The 17,403-nt window shown below is 55.0% G+C and overlaps 1 protein-coding gene across 4 annotated transcripts in view; it reads left to right on the top strand.

Annotated features, from left to right (window-relative positions):
* Nucleotides 1-17,403, top strand: part of SMPD4 (sphingomyelin phosphodiesterase 4) — a 38,804-nt gene that overhangs the window by 5,855 nt on the left and 15,546 nt on the right. For 3 of the 4 annotated variants that reach the window (XR_008917256.1, XM_056821314.1, XM_056821316.1), the window contains 9 exons: nucleotides 153-239; nucleotides 865-1,007; nucleotides 1,134-1,209; nucleotides 1,775-1,883; nucleotides 1,982-2,034; nucleotides 3,586-3,737; nucleotides 7,019-7,151; nucleotides 8,632-8,703; nucleotides 12,440-12,529. Coding sequence is in view for 3 of the 4 variants with exons in the window: in XM_056821314.1 (XP_056677292.1) it covers nucleotides 153-239; nucleotides 865-1,007; nucleotides 1,134-1,209; nucleotides 1,775-1,883; nucleotides 1,982-2,034; nucleotides 3,586-3,737; nucleotides 7,019-7,151; nucleotides 8,632-8,703; nucleotides 12,440-12,529 (915 nt within the window). In the remaining variant the exon portion in view is untranslated. The remainder of the gene's footprint in view (nucleotides 1-152; nucleotides 240-864; nucleotides 1,008-1,133; nucleotides 1,210-1,774; nucleotides 1,884-1,981; nucleotides 2,035-3,585; nucleotides 3,738-7,018; nucleotides 7,152-8,631; nucleotides 8,704-12,439; nucleotides 12,530-17,403) is intronic. The other variant, XM_056821315.1, reaches the window with a different exon arrangement.

Here is a 17,403-nt window from a genome sequence, read left to right as displayed (position 1 = left end):
GGCCTCAGAGGGATAAAGGGGATGGGCCGAAGGGCAGATGGCGCGCTCGGTGTCCATCGACCAGAAGGCCCAGACCCTCCTGGGCACTCATGCCCTTTGCCCTTGCACCAGCGCTGGTGGGAGCCAGCTCTGACACTGCGGTCTCTTTGCAGGCGAGTCTGAAGGCGGACTGTGTGAACAAGCCCTTCACCCAGCGCTGCCACGATCTAGTGAAGGTGATCGACGACTTCCCGGCCAAGGTAGCTGCAGACCTGCCTGTGCACGTGGGCCTGCGTGTGTGCTCTCTGCTCCGAGGGCCTCTTGTGGGAGGAGCCCTCCACAGCCCAAGCTTATCCCAGGGTTTAGGCCATGAATTATATCAGGGGTGCTGGCAGCCCCGACGGAAGATCCTCGAAGACTCCCTGATGCTCGTTTTCCAGACTTGTTCGATTTGCATTAAAAACAGGGCCTCTTGGCATTCCTGCGGGGTGGGGGTGCCATCCCCAGGCAGGGCCATGATGTGTGGGGGCGCAGGCCTGGGTGCCTGGCCCTGCAGGCTTCCCTGAGGGCTGCCTGGTGCTCCCCTGGGAGTGGGTACGGCCCAGGCCCTCCCGCTTGGAGGCTCACTCCACTGGTCCACGTTGTGTGGAAATCCAAGAGGATTTCCCAGTGGAGTGGAGGGCTCCAGCCCCGCCACACAGGCTAGAAAAGATGCACGCTGGACGCAGGGGAGATGTGTCATGGCCGGACAGAGAAAAGTTGGGGCCAAATAGCCCGGCGAACCCAAGATTTAGTGCCCGCCCCCCCCCCCCCCCCCCCCCCCCCGGGCATTTCTGCTTTAAATGCTGCTCCTTCCTCTCAGAGCTCTCTGTCTTCCCACCTCAGGAGCTGCACTACATTTTCCCATGGCTCGTAGAAAGTATTTTTGGCAGTTTGGATGGCATTCTGGTTGGCTGGAACCTCCGGTGCCTGCAGGGAAGGATGAACCCCATCGAGTACAGTATTGCAATGGAGTTTCTAGACCCCAGGCAAGTGGATTTTCTGTAGCCCCAGCCATGGGTGGCCCGATTCGGCCCCACAAGAGCCCGAAGTTCGTGTGGGCCTCCCTCTGCGTCTGGGATCCACTCATGCTGTTTCCTTCGTTCCTTATACAGTGGGCCGATGATGAAGCTGGTGTACAAGCTCCAGGCTGAGGACTACAAGTATGATTTTCCTGTGTCCTACCTTCCTGTGAGTACCTGGGCAGTCTGCATGCACACGGGGGCCGGGGGCCGGAGGGGGGGGGCACAAGCCTGCTGAGATGGGGCCCCGTTATGGCCGGCCTTCCACACCAACACCGTGGAGGCCCAGTAGAGGCCCGAGAGACTCCCTCGTGCTCTGGGATAATCACACTTGGCCAGAATGGGTGGGAGAGCTGCCGGTGTCTGTGGGTGAAGCAGGAGTAAATGGAACGAGTTCAGATGTGTTGCCCAAACTCTTCCTGTGGCCGTCGTGTCTCTCTTTGCTGAAAAGCCTTCGGTGCTTCCTCATTGCCCAGCGACTCCTTACTCTGGCATTCAAGGCTCTTCCAGCCTGACCCCAGCTTCTGTTTCCTGAGCATGTCCCGCTCTTGTCCTGCTCTCTACATCCCCCGGCGCCCGCCTCTCCTGGCACGGCCTTCTACAAGGGTCTGTGGATGTGCCCCCTACTAGAGAGGCAGCCCCCAAAGGGCAGGACGGCCCCCTCGGGCCCCAGGGGCCTCGTGTGTGGCCGGGCTCAGGGTGAACCTGGGCTCATCGACCCCCCTCTCTTTCAGGAGCCCGTGAGAGCATGCATCCAGGAGCGGGTCCTCCCGGAGTGTCCGCTGTACCATAACAAGATCCAGTTCCCCCCCGCGGGCGGCCAGGGCCTGCACTTGGCCCTCAGTATCCTTTCCACGCCTGGGGGTGGGCGGGAGGGGGTGCCCGCTGGCTTCTGGGCTCCCAGGGCCTGTGCACGCCTTTGTCCTTGACAACCACCCCATACCCTTTCGAGTACTACATGTTCTTCTTCGCCCTGAGCCTCGTCACGCAGAGGGTATGACCAGCTGGCCCTGAGCGGGGGAGGCAGGGTAGGGGCTGACGAGACCCAAGGCATGGGGGGTGGCACGGCAGGAGGGGCTGCCCGAGGGGACATGGTGATGTTTCTGAGCACACAGAGACTGGGCTCCCTCTTCAGGTACCTCCTCCCAGAGGAGCGTCCCCCTGCCAGGGCACTGGGGCCGGCTGTGAGTTTGTGTCCATGAAGGGTAGACTCTGAGGGTGCCGGTGGGTGTCTTGGGGTGGGGGACGGCTCTGGGTTCAGATCTGGCTGAGTGACCCTGGGTGAGTCTCTTTACCCCCGGTGCTCGGCCCTCAGTCCTAGACTAGTACGGGGGTAGGAGGTGTGGGTTCAGGAGGGGCCAATCGGGGGGCACAGACAGACTGACTCTGAGTGGATGAAGCATGGGTACAGTACAGCCCCTTGGGGGTGGCAGTGTGAGGCACCACTGAAGGCTTGGCTTTACGGACGCAGGAGGGTGAGGGAAGAGAACAGAATTTGGCTTTGTGGGGTTGGGCCGTGGGGGGCTTTGGGGGTAGGTGCTGAGTTTGGGGCAGATACAGGCACACGAATGGGGCTCTGAAAAGCGAGGGCATTCTGGGTGGGGAGGCTGACCATGGCAAAGGCCAGAAGGGGGGAGATGAGGTTAGCCATAAGGAACAAGAAGACCAGAACAGGGGCTGGGCCTTTGGGGGCACCCTGTGTCCTGAGGGTGGGAAAGCAGGTCGGGGCTGCCCAGAGGCAGCAGGGAGCCTCCCCTCGATTTGCCAGTAGGGAGGGCCATGCTGCGACAGGAGCTGGGGGGGGGGGGGGCGCTGTAGTTGGAGGCTAAGTGCAGGGCTTTGGGGGTGGGTAGGAGCTAGGAGAGGAGAAAGGAGGGAGGTGACGGACTTCCTGGTGGGCTGTGACTGGTACTAGGGAAGTCTGTTGGGGTCCAGCCTTTGGAGTAATCCCTGACTCCTTTGAGAGCAGCCCCAGAACCCACAAAAGGACCCGGGGGTGGGATGGGACAAGGCTGGAGGTCGCAGTTGCTCTTTAAGTTGAACCCCATGCCCCCCCCCCCCCCCCCCCCCCCCCGCTTTCCTCTCTGAGTAGTTCATCTCTCCTGGGAGAAGCTGGCCTGGGGAGCCTTTGGGGGTCCTCACACTGGGCTGGGGTGACTCCTTTCCCCCACCCTGGGTGTTGGGGAAGCCTGACTGGTTCAGAGGGAGGCTAAAGGGATGAAAAATCAGCCAAACTGCTGGTTTTGGGGTTGTGTCTGCTCTTCCTCCGGGCATTGGGGCTGGGCCCAAAGATCAGTGGGGAGAAGGCTAAAGGCCATGTCTGAAAAGGTGGGGGAGGGACTAGGCACAAGCAGCCTTTTGGGGCGCGGGGGGTACTCAGTGACCATCTCTGGATGGCTAGCAACACGTCTCATGCAGGAGAGGTCGGACGGGTGCCCCTGGGCTTCACTGGACAGACTCGGTCAGAGATGGGGTGGAGGGAGGTTGGGGACACGTGACCACTCGCTGGGGCAGGAGCCATAACGAAGGCCTCTTTGTCTTCCAGAGCTTTCCGATGTCGGTTCATGTCCGAACTTCCGACTGTGCCTATTTCATCCTGGTGGACCGCTACCTGACGTGGTTCTTACCCACAGAAGGCAATGTCGTCCCTCCCCCTTCGACCACCCTGGGGTGCTCCGTCCCTTCTCCCACTCCCAGGTGAGGCTTGGTGCCAGCCGTGTCCCAGGGCCCCACTTTGGAGCCGAATGTCTGTGCTCTTGTCCTCTGTCCTGTCATGCAAGACTGCACACTTGGGCAGCCTTTTAGGGGCTCACTGTGGGTGGAACATTCTGATTTCCCACGTGCTCCCTGGCTACCAGGAAGGGCTGGCCTAGTGGAACCCCAGGCACAAACCCAGGGGAGTCTAGTCGACCAGGGCTGGATCGGACACATCCAGGGTCAGCAGCTGCCCGTCTCCTCCTGTGCTCCTGAGGGCTGCAGCAGGGTCGGAGAACCCCTTACACTGGTCACTGTCATAAGCCTGCACTAGGCCAGCCTGGCCTGCCTCTGGCAGCATGTGACCTAGGACTCTGCAAGGACCAAGGCAGCCCCCCACCTCTGGCAGCACCTCCTCCAGGGGGTGCCCCCGTCCAAGTAGTACCCAGCCTCCTGTGCGCATGCACACTGGCTCTCCCTGTAGAATGCACGTTCCCCGAAGGCAGGAGCTGGCATTTGGGGGAGGAAGTTTCTGGCTCACCAGGGCCAACTACCCCCTGGGCCATGGGAGACACTGCCTTACGACTGCTCTCCTGCTTGTTAGGGGGTGTCCGAGGTTGGCGATTGGGGCCTTGATGGGTGCTGTGTGTGACAAGGAAATCACTTTAAAAGACTGATATATAATAATTTAAGGTCGCCAAGGAATTCAGCTATGTAATTCCTAAATGAAACTCAAGTCAGCAGTCAACCTTTTATGGAGTTTTTAATTACAAGCAGATGGAAGAAAGGTATGAGAGAGAGAGAGAGAGAGAGAGAGAGAGAGAGAGAGAGAGAGAGAGAGAGAGAGAGAGAGAGAGAGACAGAGACAGAGACAGAGACAGAGACAGAGACAGAGACAGAGAGACAGAGAGAGACAGAGAGACAGAGAGAGAGAGAGAGGCAGAGAGACAGAGAGAGACAGAGACAGAGAGAGAGAGAGAGACAGAGAGAGAGAGAGACAGAGAGAGAGGCAGAGAGACAGAGAGAGACAGAGAGAGAGAGAGAGAGAGAGAGAGAGAGAGAGAGGCAGAGAGACAGAGAGAGACAGAGAGAGAGAGAGAGAGAGAGGCAGAGAGACAGAGAGAGACAGAGACAGAGAGAGAGAGAGAGAGAGAGAGAGAGAGAGAGAGAGAGAGAGAGAGAGAGAGAGACTTAAATACCCCCTATCACTCATGTGACCAATCTCAGGGGCAAGCTTCTCAGAGCAAAACCTCTCCAACCTCCCTAGTCCTCAGACCCCGCTATCTTTAAGGAAACCATCCAAGTTCCCTCCCCTCAGTTCTCACATCTACCAATCACTGTCCATGTCTTCCCTGTGCCAATGGTGGCTCTAGCTTAACCCAGGACCGCCAAGAGGTCTGTGGCTTTGCACATGTCTGTTGAAGGTCATATTCTCAAATAATTAAATCTTGATCCTTTGCTGCAGCCCTTCCTAAATCCTGTTACCCTGAGTAGGGTGGAGATTGGAAGTTCCAAGACCTGGTTCTGTCATTCCAAGTATCTCTATTGTATCAATTCTAAAATCAATCATGACTCAAAGAACTTCCTGTTCTATGCTTAAGCATAGGTCAAAGCCCTTTCCATTGTTCAGCAAAAGGTTTCTGTCCTAAAGTAATCTTAAGTAGGGAGGAGAAGGACCCTCCCATGCCAAGGGGGGGTTCACATTCCAATAGACTATCAGTAGGAAATTTTTCAAGTATGAAATTTCCCAATGGTGAAATTTCCAACATTTATAAGTCTAAGAAATTTTAAGGTTTACAATCCCCCCCTGATGATCATTGGGAGACTAGTCTCCCCATTGATCATTTAACATAATCATTTTGTAGTTCTAAATGCACTTCTAACTATAGATATACACAATCTTCAATTTTCTAAGAGAAATTAGAATAGTGAGAGAGGAAATAGAAAAGAAAAGAAAGCAAAACCAATGTTTTGCTAGGCGCATTGACAGAAAGCCAAATTAGGGGCAGTCCCTTTTGGCATAAATGTGTACAATTACAATAAATGTTCAATGAAAAGTTCAGTCCAATCAAATCATATCCAAAGTTCATTCTTGATCTTCTTGATGAAGTGTAGGTTTTCGGCATCTTTCTGCAACAGTTCATTCTCTGGATATAAAAGTTTCAAGCTTCTTTCTTGAAGATCATTTCTTGAACAGAATCAAAATCTTTGATTTTTTATAACAGTAAAATCTTAAACAAAATTCAAAATTCTTGGATTTTTATAAAAATACAATCTCAAACAAAAAAAATTCAAAAATAAAAAAAATTCTTAGATTTTAAATTAAAATACAATCCCCCCTGAAGTAAGTATTAAAAAATATCAAGTTTAGCTCAGAATGCAATGTTCAGTTATGGGGGTGTATGGATCAATTATCAAAAGAATAGAAAAATAATAAAAAGTAAGAAAAAATTCAAAATAGGCCTTGTATAGGTCCAGTTTAAAGTAATTTCTATCCCACAAGTATGTAGGACAGAATGTTCGTATCCCTTCGTGGTCGCCACAATGTGACAAGGAAATCACTTTAAAAGACTGATATATATTAATTTAAGGTCACCAAGGAATTCAGCTATGTAATTCCTTAATGAAAACTCAAGTCAGCAGTCAACCTTTTATGGAGTTTAATTACAAACAGGAGGAAGAAAGGTATGAGAGAGAGACAGAGACAGAGACAGACAGGCTACAAAGTCAGACCCACACTGCTAAGGCCTGGGGTAGCCTCGCAGGCTGGGCTGGCGAATCACAGGAGAGTAGGGGAGGGACATTGTAGACCTGAGAGAGGCCCACTCGGGATGCTGTGAGGGTGGTCCAGAGCAGAGGACGGGGTCTGGGGCATGGGGGATTTGGCCACTCCCTTGGACATCTGTGCACACACAGATGGTTGGCACATCTGCTTGGGGTGATGCCCCGCCCCCCGTCCAGGCCCCTTACTCAGGCATTCATCCCTGGCCACTCGTGTGTCACGTTCCCCATGAGAATGGGGCAGGGCCTCAGGAGTCCGTGGGGACAAGGACCAGGCCCCAGCATAGCTCGGACAGTGAGGCGGTTTGTTGACCACACACACTGGTCTTCTGGCTGATGCTGAGGTCAGTGCTTGCCTGTGGGGCAGGCCTAGTCCCCTTTGTCCTGGGGAGAAGAGATGATCTTGGCCCCCCCAGCCGGCAGCTCAGCCGCTTGCAGAGCCGGCCTACTTTGATGCTGTCTTGGTGGCCAAGAAAGACCGAGCGTCCCCTTCTGTCTCCCAGGACCCCCGCAGTGCCTTTTTCCTCGTATGGGCTGCACCACACGAGCCTGCTGAAGCGGCACATTTCTCACCAGCCCTCGGTGAATGCGGACCCTGCCTCCCAGGAGATCTGGAGGTCGGAAACGTTGCTCCAGGTGAGCCCGGGGCCAGGGAGCGGGAGGGAGTGGGCTGCCCACCATCCAGAGGCACGATTAGGTCTAGGCCAGAGCCTATGGAGGGGGCGGGATGGAGAGCTCCGCTCAGGTCCTTGGGGAGCCACCCTTCTCATAGGGAAAGGGAGATGTGCGTAAACTCTAAAGCAGGAGTCCCCAAACTTTACACAGGGGCCAGTTCACTGTCCCTCCACCGTTGGAGGGCCGAACTATAAAAAAAGGAAGAACAAATCTGTATAGAGCTGTCTGGGATAGCAGAGGCTGCAGCGCTGGCTGTGATGGGCCTGTCCCACCTTGCACAGGCCCATCCCCGCCACCACTATACCAGACAGCAGGATACACAGGGCGGAATCCCCTCTCCTAGATCGCTGCTCACCATGCTGACGTCTTCCATTGTGCAGCCACATAATCCTTTGTGGGGCGCCTCGTTCTCCTTCAGTTACTCTCAGAACAAGGCGCCATGCAAAGGATTACGTCACCGGAAGTAGTTCTGTACGTGAGCACTTTGTGGCCTCTCACTGACCACCAATGAAAGAGGTGCCCCTTCCGGAAGTGTTGTGGGGGCCAGATAAATGGCCTCAGGGGGCTGCATGTGGCCCACAGGCCGTAGTTTGGGGACCCCTGCACTAGGAGAAGGGATGGAGTGTCAGGCCCAGACACTTCCCATCTGGGTGACCCTGGCCAAGTCACTTCACCCCCATTGCCTAGCCCAGACCATTCTTCTGCCTTGGAACCAAACACTGGATTAATTCTAAGGCAGAAGGTCAGGGTTTAAAACAAACAGAAAAATCCTAAAGAAAATAGAACTCTGAATGAAAGAGGCTCAGATGGGAAATGGAGGATTAGGGAGGGGATCAGGGAAGGCCTATGGAGGTGCTGACATGGAGCTGGGCCTTGAAGGATGAATCAGGAGGTTTGCAAGAGCAGTAACCTTGCTGGACAGCCAGGGGTGAGGAGTTGGGGACGCAGGGACAGTCTCTGAGCTGGGCCATGCAGGACTCGAGCTGGCGCCCCCTTGGGGTGGCAGTGCCCATCCCCAGAGTATCCTGGAGCCCTTTTGGACTTCCTCTGGGTGGTGCATGGACCCAGCAAAGCCTTCTTTGTAATACTGTTATTTCCTTCCAATGTTGGAAGGCCCATCAAGGGCAACAAGCATTCGGCCTGTTCTGGGGTCAGTGCTAGCATGAGATGGGGCAGGTTGGGGCCAACAGAAGCAAGATTGTCAGCAGCCAAAGCTGAAATGTGCCCCACTTCATAAGGTAGTGAGTTCCCCATCTCCAGATGTGTTGAAGCCAGGGTGATTCCTGAGGTCTGGCGGGGGAGGGCCTGGTGGCTTGGGCCCTCCTTTCCCAGCTCTGACAACCCCTGATTATCTGAGTATTGACTGAAGGGAAGTCAGTGCTGGGGGGAGGGAGGGGGGTCTCAGCCTGCAGTCTGACCCTGGGCTCTGGCTCCTTCCCAGGTCTTTGTGGAAATGTGGCTTCACCATTATTCCCTGGAGATGTATCAGAAGATGCAGTCCCCTCACGCCAAGGTAAGGCCCCGCGGTCTGCCTTCCCTCGATGCCTCACTTGTTGGCCCTGACCCTGGGCCGCATCATCAGCCTACAGGCCCTCATTCTCCAGGGAATGGAATGGAAGGGCTGAAGGGAGCCAGCCACCCTGCAGCCCGAGGTCACTTAGCTGGGGGATGCTTTAGTGGAGCCAAGGAGCTGTCCCCGTCGTCAGAGAGGAGGGTGTTTGAGTTGTGCCATGTCCCTTCCCTGCCTCCGGTTACTCAGCTGCTCAGTCAGAGACCCTGGATGTTCTCCCTGTGGGAAAGCCGGGGCCTTTGGTGATTGGTGGCTGTGGTGGTTCTACTGTGGGACCCTGTCCACAGAAGCATTCTCATGTGCTCTGCACACCAGGGATGGGCCAAGAGACAGGTTGCCCACTCGATGGGTTCCTAAACCCACTTCCTTCTGCCCTCCTTCCCAGTGAGGTCTTGCCACCTCCACAGAATATTTGGGGTGGCTGGTGTGAGCCTGAAAACTGACCTCTTTAGCCTCTTGAGGTGGGAGAGAGGCGAGAAGACCCTCGGTTTACCAATAAATGCTGGCCAGGGCTCCTGTCGTCCCCCCCAGATTGTGGGAGAGGGGTGCCTTCCAGCCCTCGCTGCATTCCCCTCACCTTGGATGCTTAGTCTCTTTTCTCTTCCTGCATGCAGCTTGGCCTTGCAAAAGGAGGATCGTGGGGTGCTTTCAGTTTGTCTTCTGTTTGCTCGTTCTGTCTGGAGGACCTCTTTGGAGGGTGGTGTTTCTTTGATGGATGCACTGGCATAAGGAAGCAGCCTAGAAGTTGTTTGGGGGGCCTGGAGGGCAAGAGAAAACTTTGGAGGGCTCCCTGTTTGGAAGATGGCTAAATAAGGGGACCTTCCCTCACTGTGTTCATGGGGCCTCCTGTGACCCAGAACTCAGTGGCAAGATTCTTAGAGCCAAGTGCCTATTCCAGGCCTTAATAGTGACTGGCCTTTGTGCAGGGAGGCCTCTCTAAGCCTCAGTTTCTCCATAAGCAAAGTGGGGACATAGGTCCCTGCCTATTGTGTTGTAGAAGGCCCTCAGTCTCTCCATGGCCACCTCAGGAGAGTCTTGATAAGTTCTCAAGGTTCCTGATCTGAGCTATTAATAGTCTGCATATCTGGGGCCTGAGAGTCAGTCTTGACAGCCAGCTTACTGCCCAGGGGGCCAAGGGCTGCCCAGGAGAGGAGTAGGGGGTGTCCTGAGAGTGCTGCCCTGCCTGTGCTGGCGTGCCCTCCAGCTCTGCCTTGTGTCCTCCCACTTCCTGGCCCAAGCAGTCTCTCCACCTCGGAGCTACCTTTCTTCCAGCCCTTCCATAGACAGGGCACCTGAACCCTGTTGCAGGGCAGCCATAAGGGAGAAGGAGGGCTACGGGGCAGACAGCACAGACGAAGGCTGTACCCCACTCTGGAGCCATTGTCTATTTTGATTCCCCTGCCCCCCCCACCCCCAACACTGCCTCCTCCCTTAAATACCAGTCAACGAGTCTGAGCGCTGTGATTCCTGGGCCTCCCCTGCATCTTCCTTCTCACTTCTAAAGGCCCGAGGCCAGTGGAGATTGGGACTTGTCCCAAGTGACTGGCCTCAGCCAGGGTCCCCCCTGCAGCCTTGTTCCTGTCCTGGCTTCGCCATTGCTCTGCAGCGAACATTCAAGGAGGAGGCTCTGAGGACTCGCTGCTGCTGCACTGGTGACTGGAGAACCTCGGGAGGATGAGGAAGAGCCTGGAGGTGAGGGCAGGAGGCAGTGATGAGCACAGGATCCCAGCCTGTGTTGGGAGCCCAGCCAGATGGCCATGTGCCCAAGATACCAAGAAGCTGCCCAGTTCAGCTACCAGGCCCTCCACATATACCAGGATGCCTTTTGTTGCCCTTCTGGTGATGGAATATCTCAAAGGGAGAAAATGGAGCCGTGACCTTCTCAGGCTGATGGGTCCCCGGTTATAATCTGGGGCTGGAGCTGGGCTCCAGAGCTAGTGGGTCCTTTAGCGTAGCCAGGGTTTATGCCAGCGCTTGAGCTGCTCAGGAATCTTTGTGTTCTCTCTGCTCCTCCTCATCGGGCTTCTCATCTCTCTGTTTCCTGCACTGCTGTGGCTCATCTCCCAACTCCCTCCTGCTTCACTAACGGATGTGCCCTCAAAGGGTGGCAGGTGACTCTGCCCAGCTCCAGTGGGTTGGCTTGCCGGAACAGCTTCCGAGTTAATCTGCACCTTGTCCAGATTCTCCCGGGACCTGCATTCAGGAGACTCTCATTTATCCAGATGAGTTGGGGTTGGTTGAATGAGAACACTCGTGCCAAGACAGAAAGCAGATGATGGGGGCCAAGCCCAGGTCACTGGGAGCCTCTCAGAGCCTCTGCTTCCTTTCCTGGGATAGGTGGCCCATGCTGGGGTTTTTTAAGCTCTTCCCTTCTGTCTTAGAATCAGTACTGTGGATGGTTCCAAGGCAGAAGAGCGGTCAGGGCCAGACATTGGGGTTTAGTGAGTTGTCCGGCGTCACCCAGCTAGGATGTGTCTGAGGCCTAATTGGAACCCAGGACTTCCTGTCTCTATCCGCTGAACAACTTGGCTGCCCCTGCCAGGCGGTGCGACAAATACTCATTTACAGATCACTGCTCTTGATCATCCATAGCCGATAGGAGGAGATGTTTCTCATCCACAGTCCCGGGGCTGACTCCTCTACAAAGCCAGGAGCCAGGACTCCTTGCCTTGAGGGCAGTGCCCTTTGGACCCTGGACACTGCTCCCCCGAGTCCCAACAACTTTTGAGCTTGCTGATTGGCCATCCTGATTCCAGAAAGCTAGAATTTAATGAAGTTCCTGAGCGCTGCTCCCAACCATTCACTTCTCTCAGGACCTCCAGGCTGCCATCCAGCAAGCAAGGCCCTGGCCATGTGTGCAGTGACCGGGGGGCAGAGAGGGCTTAAAAAGAAATCCTTGTTGCCCTGGTTTTTTGGTGTTTGGAATTCTGGATAAATTAGAGTCTCCTGTCCCACATTCCATAGGCAGCCATTGGGATTTTGTAGAAGGCCGCTCCCTGCACCTGCTTCAAAGGCTTCCCCCTGGGCACAGGGCCCAAGAAGGGCGGGTATGGACTCCTTCCCCCATCAGTGCCCCATCGCTCAGGAGCTAGCCCTTTGCAGAGCTTAGACCCTCTCCTGTCCCTAGGAGGTCAGGCTGCTCGGGCAGAGTCAAACCTAGGCCCAGTGCCCAGGCCAGCTCTGGAACCTGTGCCCTCCCCTACGCACCCATGCAGTTGGCAGGCTTATAGAGGGGCCAGGTGACCTGGGTGGGCAGAGAGTGAGGGCGGGGCCCGGGTGGGCAGAGACCGAGCAGTGGCAAGCAAGGGCTCCTGTTTTGCTGGAAGGAGGGCTCTGTGGCTGGATTGGCACTGACTGCATTTGTTTTTGTTTTTGTTGTCTTTTTCCTTTTCTTGGGCTCGTTCTCACTTTTTCTCTTTCTCTCCCCCTGCTCCTTAACCTTGTTTTCTTCCCCCATCCTTGGCCCCATTTCTTCTCCTCTTCCTCACTTTGTTTCTACCCTGCTCCCCTTCTGTTCCTCATGCCTCACCTCTTGCCCTTCTCTTTCCCTCCTCTCTTCCTTCTCTTCTTCTTCTCCCTCCTCTCTCTTTTCTCTCTCCCTCTCTCCTCCTCCTCCTCCTCTCCCACTTACGTCTCTCTCTCCCCCTCTGTTCTCCTTTCTTGTTTTGTTGTCTCTTAGCTGGAGGTTCTTCACTACCGACTCAGTGTCTCCAGTAGCCTCCACAGTTCTCCTGCCCAACCCAGCTACCAGGCCCTCCACGCATACCAAGTACACCATCTTTTTGTTTGGTTTTCTTTTTTTATTCTTGTTGGCAGTCTGTAGAGTATGTGTGTGTGCGTGCCTGTGTGTGTGTGTGGCACATGTGGCACCGAGGGATGCCCCGGGGGTACCTGAGGGTTGTCAGGGGGTTTGAGGAAGCTGGACGGAGCAGCCCAGAACGCGGCCCTGGCTGGGCTCAGAGCTTTGCTAGAGCAGAGTAGGGAGGTACGTGTGCGCGCATGTGTCACTTCCTCCTGTTTGAGGTCCCTCTCGCTCCTCTTAGTGACATGGGACAAAGGGCGGCCCGTTCCCCCTTCTCAGGGACCTGAGGGCAGATTCCATGGCTCACGCCCGAGAAGGGAGGGCACGCTGGCAGACCCCTGATAGTTCAGAGAAGCAGACGGGCCTTGGGAAGCACCAGGCCACTCGGATGGCCTGACGTCTTAAGGAAACCATTCATTCTGTCTTAGGCGGTGACGGGTCCCAGAGGCCTTGGGGTTTCTTTGGCGCTTCAAGGTTTGCACAATACTTTGTGCACTTTTGAGTCTCACAACAGCCCTGTTGTTGTTGGCCCCGTTTTATACAGGAGGAAATGATGGCTCAGAAAGGAAGGGGCTCAATGACCGTGCGCGTTGGCGTTGGGATTTGCACCCAGGTCCTTCTGGCTCCAAGGCCTGCATTCTCCTTGCTGTAGCTGACAGTTCTCTCAGTATTGGAGGCAAGGCCTGTTAGACCTGGGAGGGCATCTGCTGCCTGGGCCAGCCCACAACACTCCCAAGTGCAGCCTAAACCAGATCAAAATGCAATTGGAAGGGCAGAGAGGTGGCTCAGTGGATAGAGAGTCAGACATGGAGATGGGAGGTCTTGGGTTCCAATTTGGCCTCAGACACCTCTGGCTTGTGACCCTAGACAAGTGCCTTAACCCCCATGTCTTAGCCCTCAGCACTCTTCTATCTCGAGTCAATACACAGCTTTGATTCTAAGGCGAAAGGTGAGAGCTTAAAGAAAAGAAAGAAATGACAACTAGAGTAGACCGGAGGCGATGGGAATGTGCTTCCCTGGGGCTGTGTGCGGCTCACGGGCAGCGCAGCGGCCCATCTCTGTCTGACCCGACGTCCTGATGTGCACGCAGGAAAGGGAGCCAAGTAGCAGCAGAGGCTTCTCCCTCGTCCCGGCCCGGGGGCTTTCCCTCGTCTCCCCCTGCGCCCCTCACGAGTGCTGGAGCAGGTTCCGGGTGCCAGAGATGGCCTCGTCTACGCACACGTTTATATTTGTCCTTTGGCAGCAGGAACACTGAGGAGAGACCAGGCCCAGCCCCGGTGCTTGGGAAGGAGGCCGAGGAATTGGTTGTGCCGGCAAGGGCTCAATGAGCATTTCTCATTCGGGGCGAGGAGGGGAGAAAGGGCACGGATGGAGTGTTTTAGTTCGCTGCAGTGTGGCTGGGCCTTCGGGGAGCAGTCACTGAGTCACTGTGGGAAGGGGAGGTCGAGGCCAGGCCAGGCTTCCGTGGCCCATCCTGGAGATAGCCCCGGGGGGTAGAGCTTTGGTCCTATGCACTCACGGCTCGAGCGAGGGGGGAGAGGGCTCGGACCAAGGCCTGTAGGATATCCTGGGTGGTGACGGAGGGGGCAGTGGAAGTGGACACTGAATCCTGGGATTTGCTGAGTTCCCCCCAGAAGAAGGGCCAGGACAGGCCCCTGCCCACGCCTTGAGGCAGAAGCAAAAGGACACCTGAGGGGGAGGGTGGGAGACCCTGACAAAGTCCCGTAAAGAAAGGGCAGGGACAGGAGTCACACTTCAGTGTGGGGCTCAGCTTCCTTCTGGAAAGGGGGAAAGGAAAGCGCACGTCCCTCCCTGGCAGAGACCCGGATGTGCTTAGAAGAGGTGGCGGGATCCGTCGTGCAGGGAGACTCCCTGTTAGAGCAGGGAGACTGCACACGCCTCAGGCGTGCGGATCATTGCCTTGGGCCTGTCAGGGTGTTGGGGAAGAGCCCTGGATGGAGTCAGATCCCGCAGCACGAGATGGGAAGGGGCAGAGAGGCTCTCAGGCCTGCCCCCTGGATTCAGAACTGGCCGTGGCACGGTTTGGGCTGCTAGCCAGAGCAGAGAGGCTCTTCGTGCGCGGTCTGGCAGGCCGGGGAGCCGCAGGACTCTGTCAGAACACCAGTCGGTTTACAAAGGAGACCGACTGTTAAAATCCCATGATCAGAATAGTGAGGGCCGTGCAAGGGTCTGGGGGCTCCTTTGGGCAGGGGCAGGACTGGAGCTGGGAGCTCAGAAAAGGCACTCGGTCAGTCAACCAACACTTGGTTCTCCACTGGGCATTTCACCCCGGCAGGCAGTGGCGAGGGCTGTGATGACATCGGTCTGCCCTCCCTGTTTTAGAGCCTTTGTTTGGAGCCACACTGATGATGGGCTAGCCCAGGCGTCCCCCAACTTTGTCATGGATGCCAAAGGAGCATTACCCTCGAGTCTGCTGTACAGCTGCCCGGTGCAGGGCCACGTGTGCTGGACAGGGGCCATGGCTGCTCCAAAGCCACCTTCTCTGCTTTCACATTTTGACTGGGAAGAGGCCTGCTTCTGATGTGTGTGAGAGTCTTTTGGGGGTTCCTGGGAGGGGAGCCGGTGGTGGTGTCATCTGCCATTTCTGAGCCCAGAATCCACCTTTTGAAATTTTGGGGTACAGTGACTTGTTGGCAGAGACAAGCTTGGATTGAATGTTCTTCAATTTATTCCGGAGGAACTAATGGGAAGGGCACGGAGTGCTGTGTTCTGGGGCTGTCACCCCTTTTAGCCGGGGGGCCGAGGATTGGGGAGAGTGGGAAACCTCAGCTGCTTTTAGGGGTGAATGTGAAAGGCAGCAGGACCGTGAGCAGTTACAGAGGGCCGTGGCCTTGGGCTATTTGCTCATTCACCTCAGGGATTCTTCGTGGGAAGTACTAATGGCATGTGATCCCCACAAGGCCCTCTGGGTAGCGCAGCGATGTACACACGGGTCTCTGTGTGGGTGCTTGAACAGCACTGGTGCACAGATTTTGCCGCCTCTGCTGTCTAAGCCCCTCCGACATCCCAGCCCTGTGCCCGGGGCCAGGGAGGCAAACGGTCCCCGTTCTCGAGGCACTCAGTGGAGCTGTGTGTAGACACGAGACAGAACAGAGGGAGAACTCTGTAGGAGGAGCGGACATTCCCAGAGGTGCCTGTGAGGAGAACCCGGGCAGGAAAGGCAGCTGGTGCCAGGACCCGACCACGGCAGAGCCAGGAAACCCCGTTAGCCGGACCTGGGCACGTGGTGCTGACTGCACGTCCTTGATCCGTGGAGAAGCCGGCACTTTTGTTTTTCATCTAAAAAAGCCCATTGGCCAGGGGGGTTCAGGCAGTGAATGCCAAGCATGGCACTGGGTGCCCAGACCCGCTGCGGAAGGGAGGATGGAGGGAGATGGCTGCGCACCATGGGTAGTTCCTGTGGGAAAGCCTGGAGCGTCTATTTGAGGGGGCTCAGTTGTTCTAATTGCACTTATGTTACAATGCCAGTGACAAGACTGCCTGGCCCTTTTCTGGGGTGAACCTCATAGCCACTCTGCAGGCTGGGCACAGGAAAGAGAGATTGTTAGCTCCAGTTTACAGATGGGAAAACAAGCTGAGAGGTGTACTTGCCTACCCAGGAGTGAATGGCTTTGTAGGGGGAGGAACCAAAATGGTAGCTAAAAACAAACAAGACCCAACTCTGAATAAAAAGGCCTTCTGGGGAGGAAGATGACCCTCTTCCAGAGCCCAGGCAGGTGCCACCTCCCAAGCGCAGCTGGCAGGTCAGGTTCAGCTGTGGGCAGCCTGGGTGCCTTTGCCATTTGAGAAGAATGCTGACAAAGGGAACATGAAGAAGAGAATCTCTTGCAACGATCAGCCCTTCCTGCAGTGCTGTCCCAGGTGAGAGTGGGCATTCTGGCCTGGCGTGCCATAGGCAGCCCTCGAAGGGCCTCACGGGGAAGCTGGCTTCAGTGCTGCCAAACAGGGTTTAACTTTCTGATCGTCAGCAACCTGAATGAAACTTTAAAAACTTTGCCTTGATTTTTTTTAAAACTCACTTTCCATCTTAGTATTGGTTCCAAGGCAGAAGAGCACTAAGGTCTAGGTAATGGGGGTGAAGTGACTTGGCCAGGGTCACCCAGCTAGGAAATGACTGAGGCCAGTTTTGAACCCATGACTTCCATCTCTAGGCCTGGCTCTCCATCCACTGAGCCATCTAGATGCCCCTTAGTAATAACTTTTTTTTCTTTAAGGAAAATATTAACTTCTCATAACTTTATTTTCATATGACTCACTTTTGTTAGTGAATAATCTTATAAAACCCAAACCCCCAAACATATCCCCAAATAAGCAAGTGAAAAGTCATACACTTTCATCTGCATTCCTTCTCCCACATTCTTTCTCTGGAGGTAGAGAGCATTCTTTGTCCCAAATCTCTCAGAATTGTCCTGGATCTTTGTATTGCTGCGAGTAGCCAAGTCTGTCACAGTTGATCACGCCACAATATTTCTGTTATTGTGTACAGTGTTTTCCTGGTTCTGCTTATTTCAGTCTGCATCTGTTCTTTCCAGCTCTTTTTGAAATTATCCTGATCATTGTTTCTTATAGCACAATAGTATTCATCACCATCACATACCACAATTTGTTCCGTTGGGTCAGCCATTCCCCAGTGGAGAATCCCTTTAGTTTCCAATTCTTTGCCACCACAAAGAGAGCAGCCATAAATATTTTTGTACAAACAGAACCTTTCCCTTTTTAAAAAAAATCTCTTTGAGGCACAAACCTAGTAGTGGTATTGCTGGATCAAAAGGCATTCAATATTTTAGAGCCCTTTGGGCATAATTCTGAATTGCCTTCCA

Source organism: Monodelphis domestica, chromosome 3 (assembly GCF_027887165.1).
Source record: "Monodelphis domestica isolate mMonDom1 chromosome 3, mMonDom1.pri, whole genome shotgun sequence".
Taxonomy (NCBI): Eukaryota; Metazoa; Chordata; class Mammalia; order Didelphimorphia; family Didelphidae; genus Monodelphis; species Monodelphis domestica.
The sequence above is the reverse complement of the archived record's forward strand: the minus strand, read 5'-3'. Positions and strand labels throughout refer to the sequence as shown.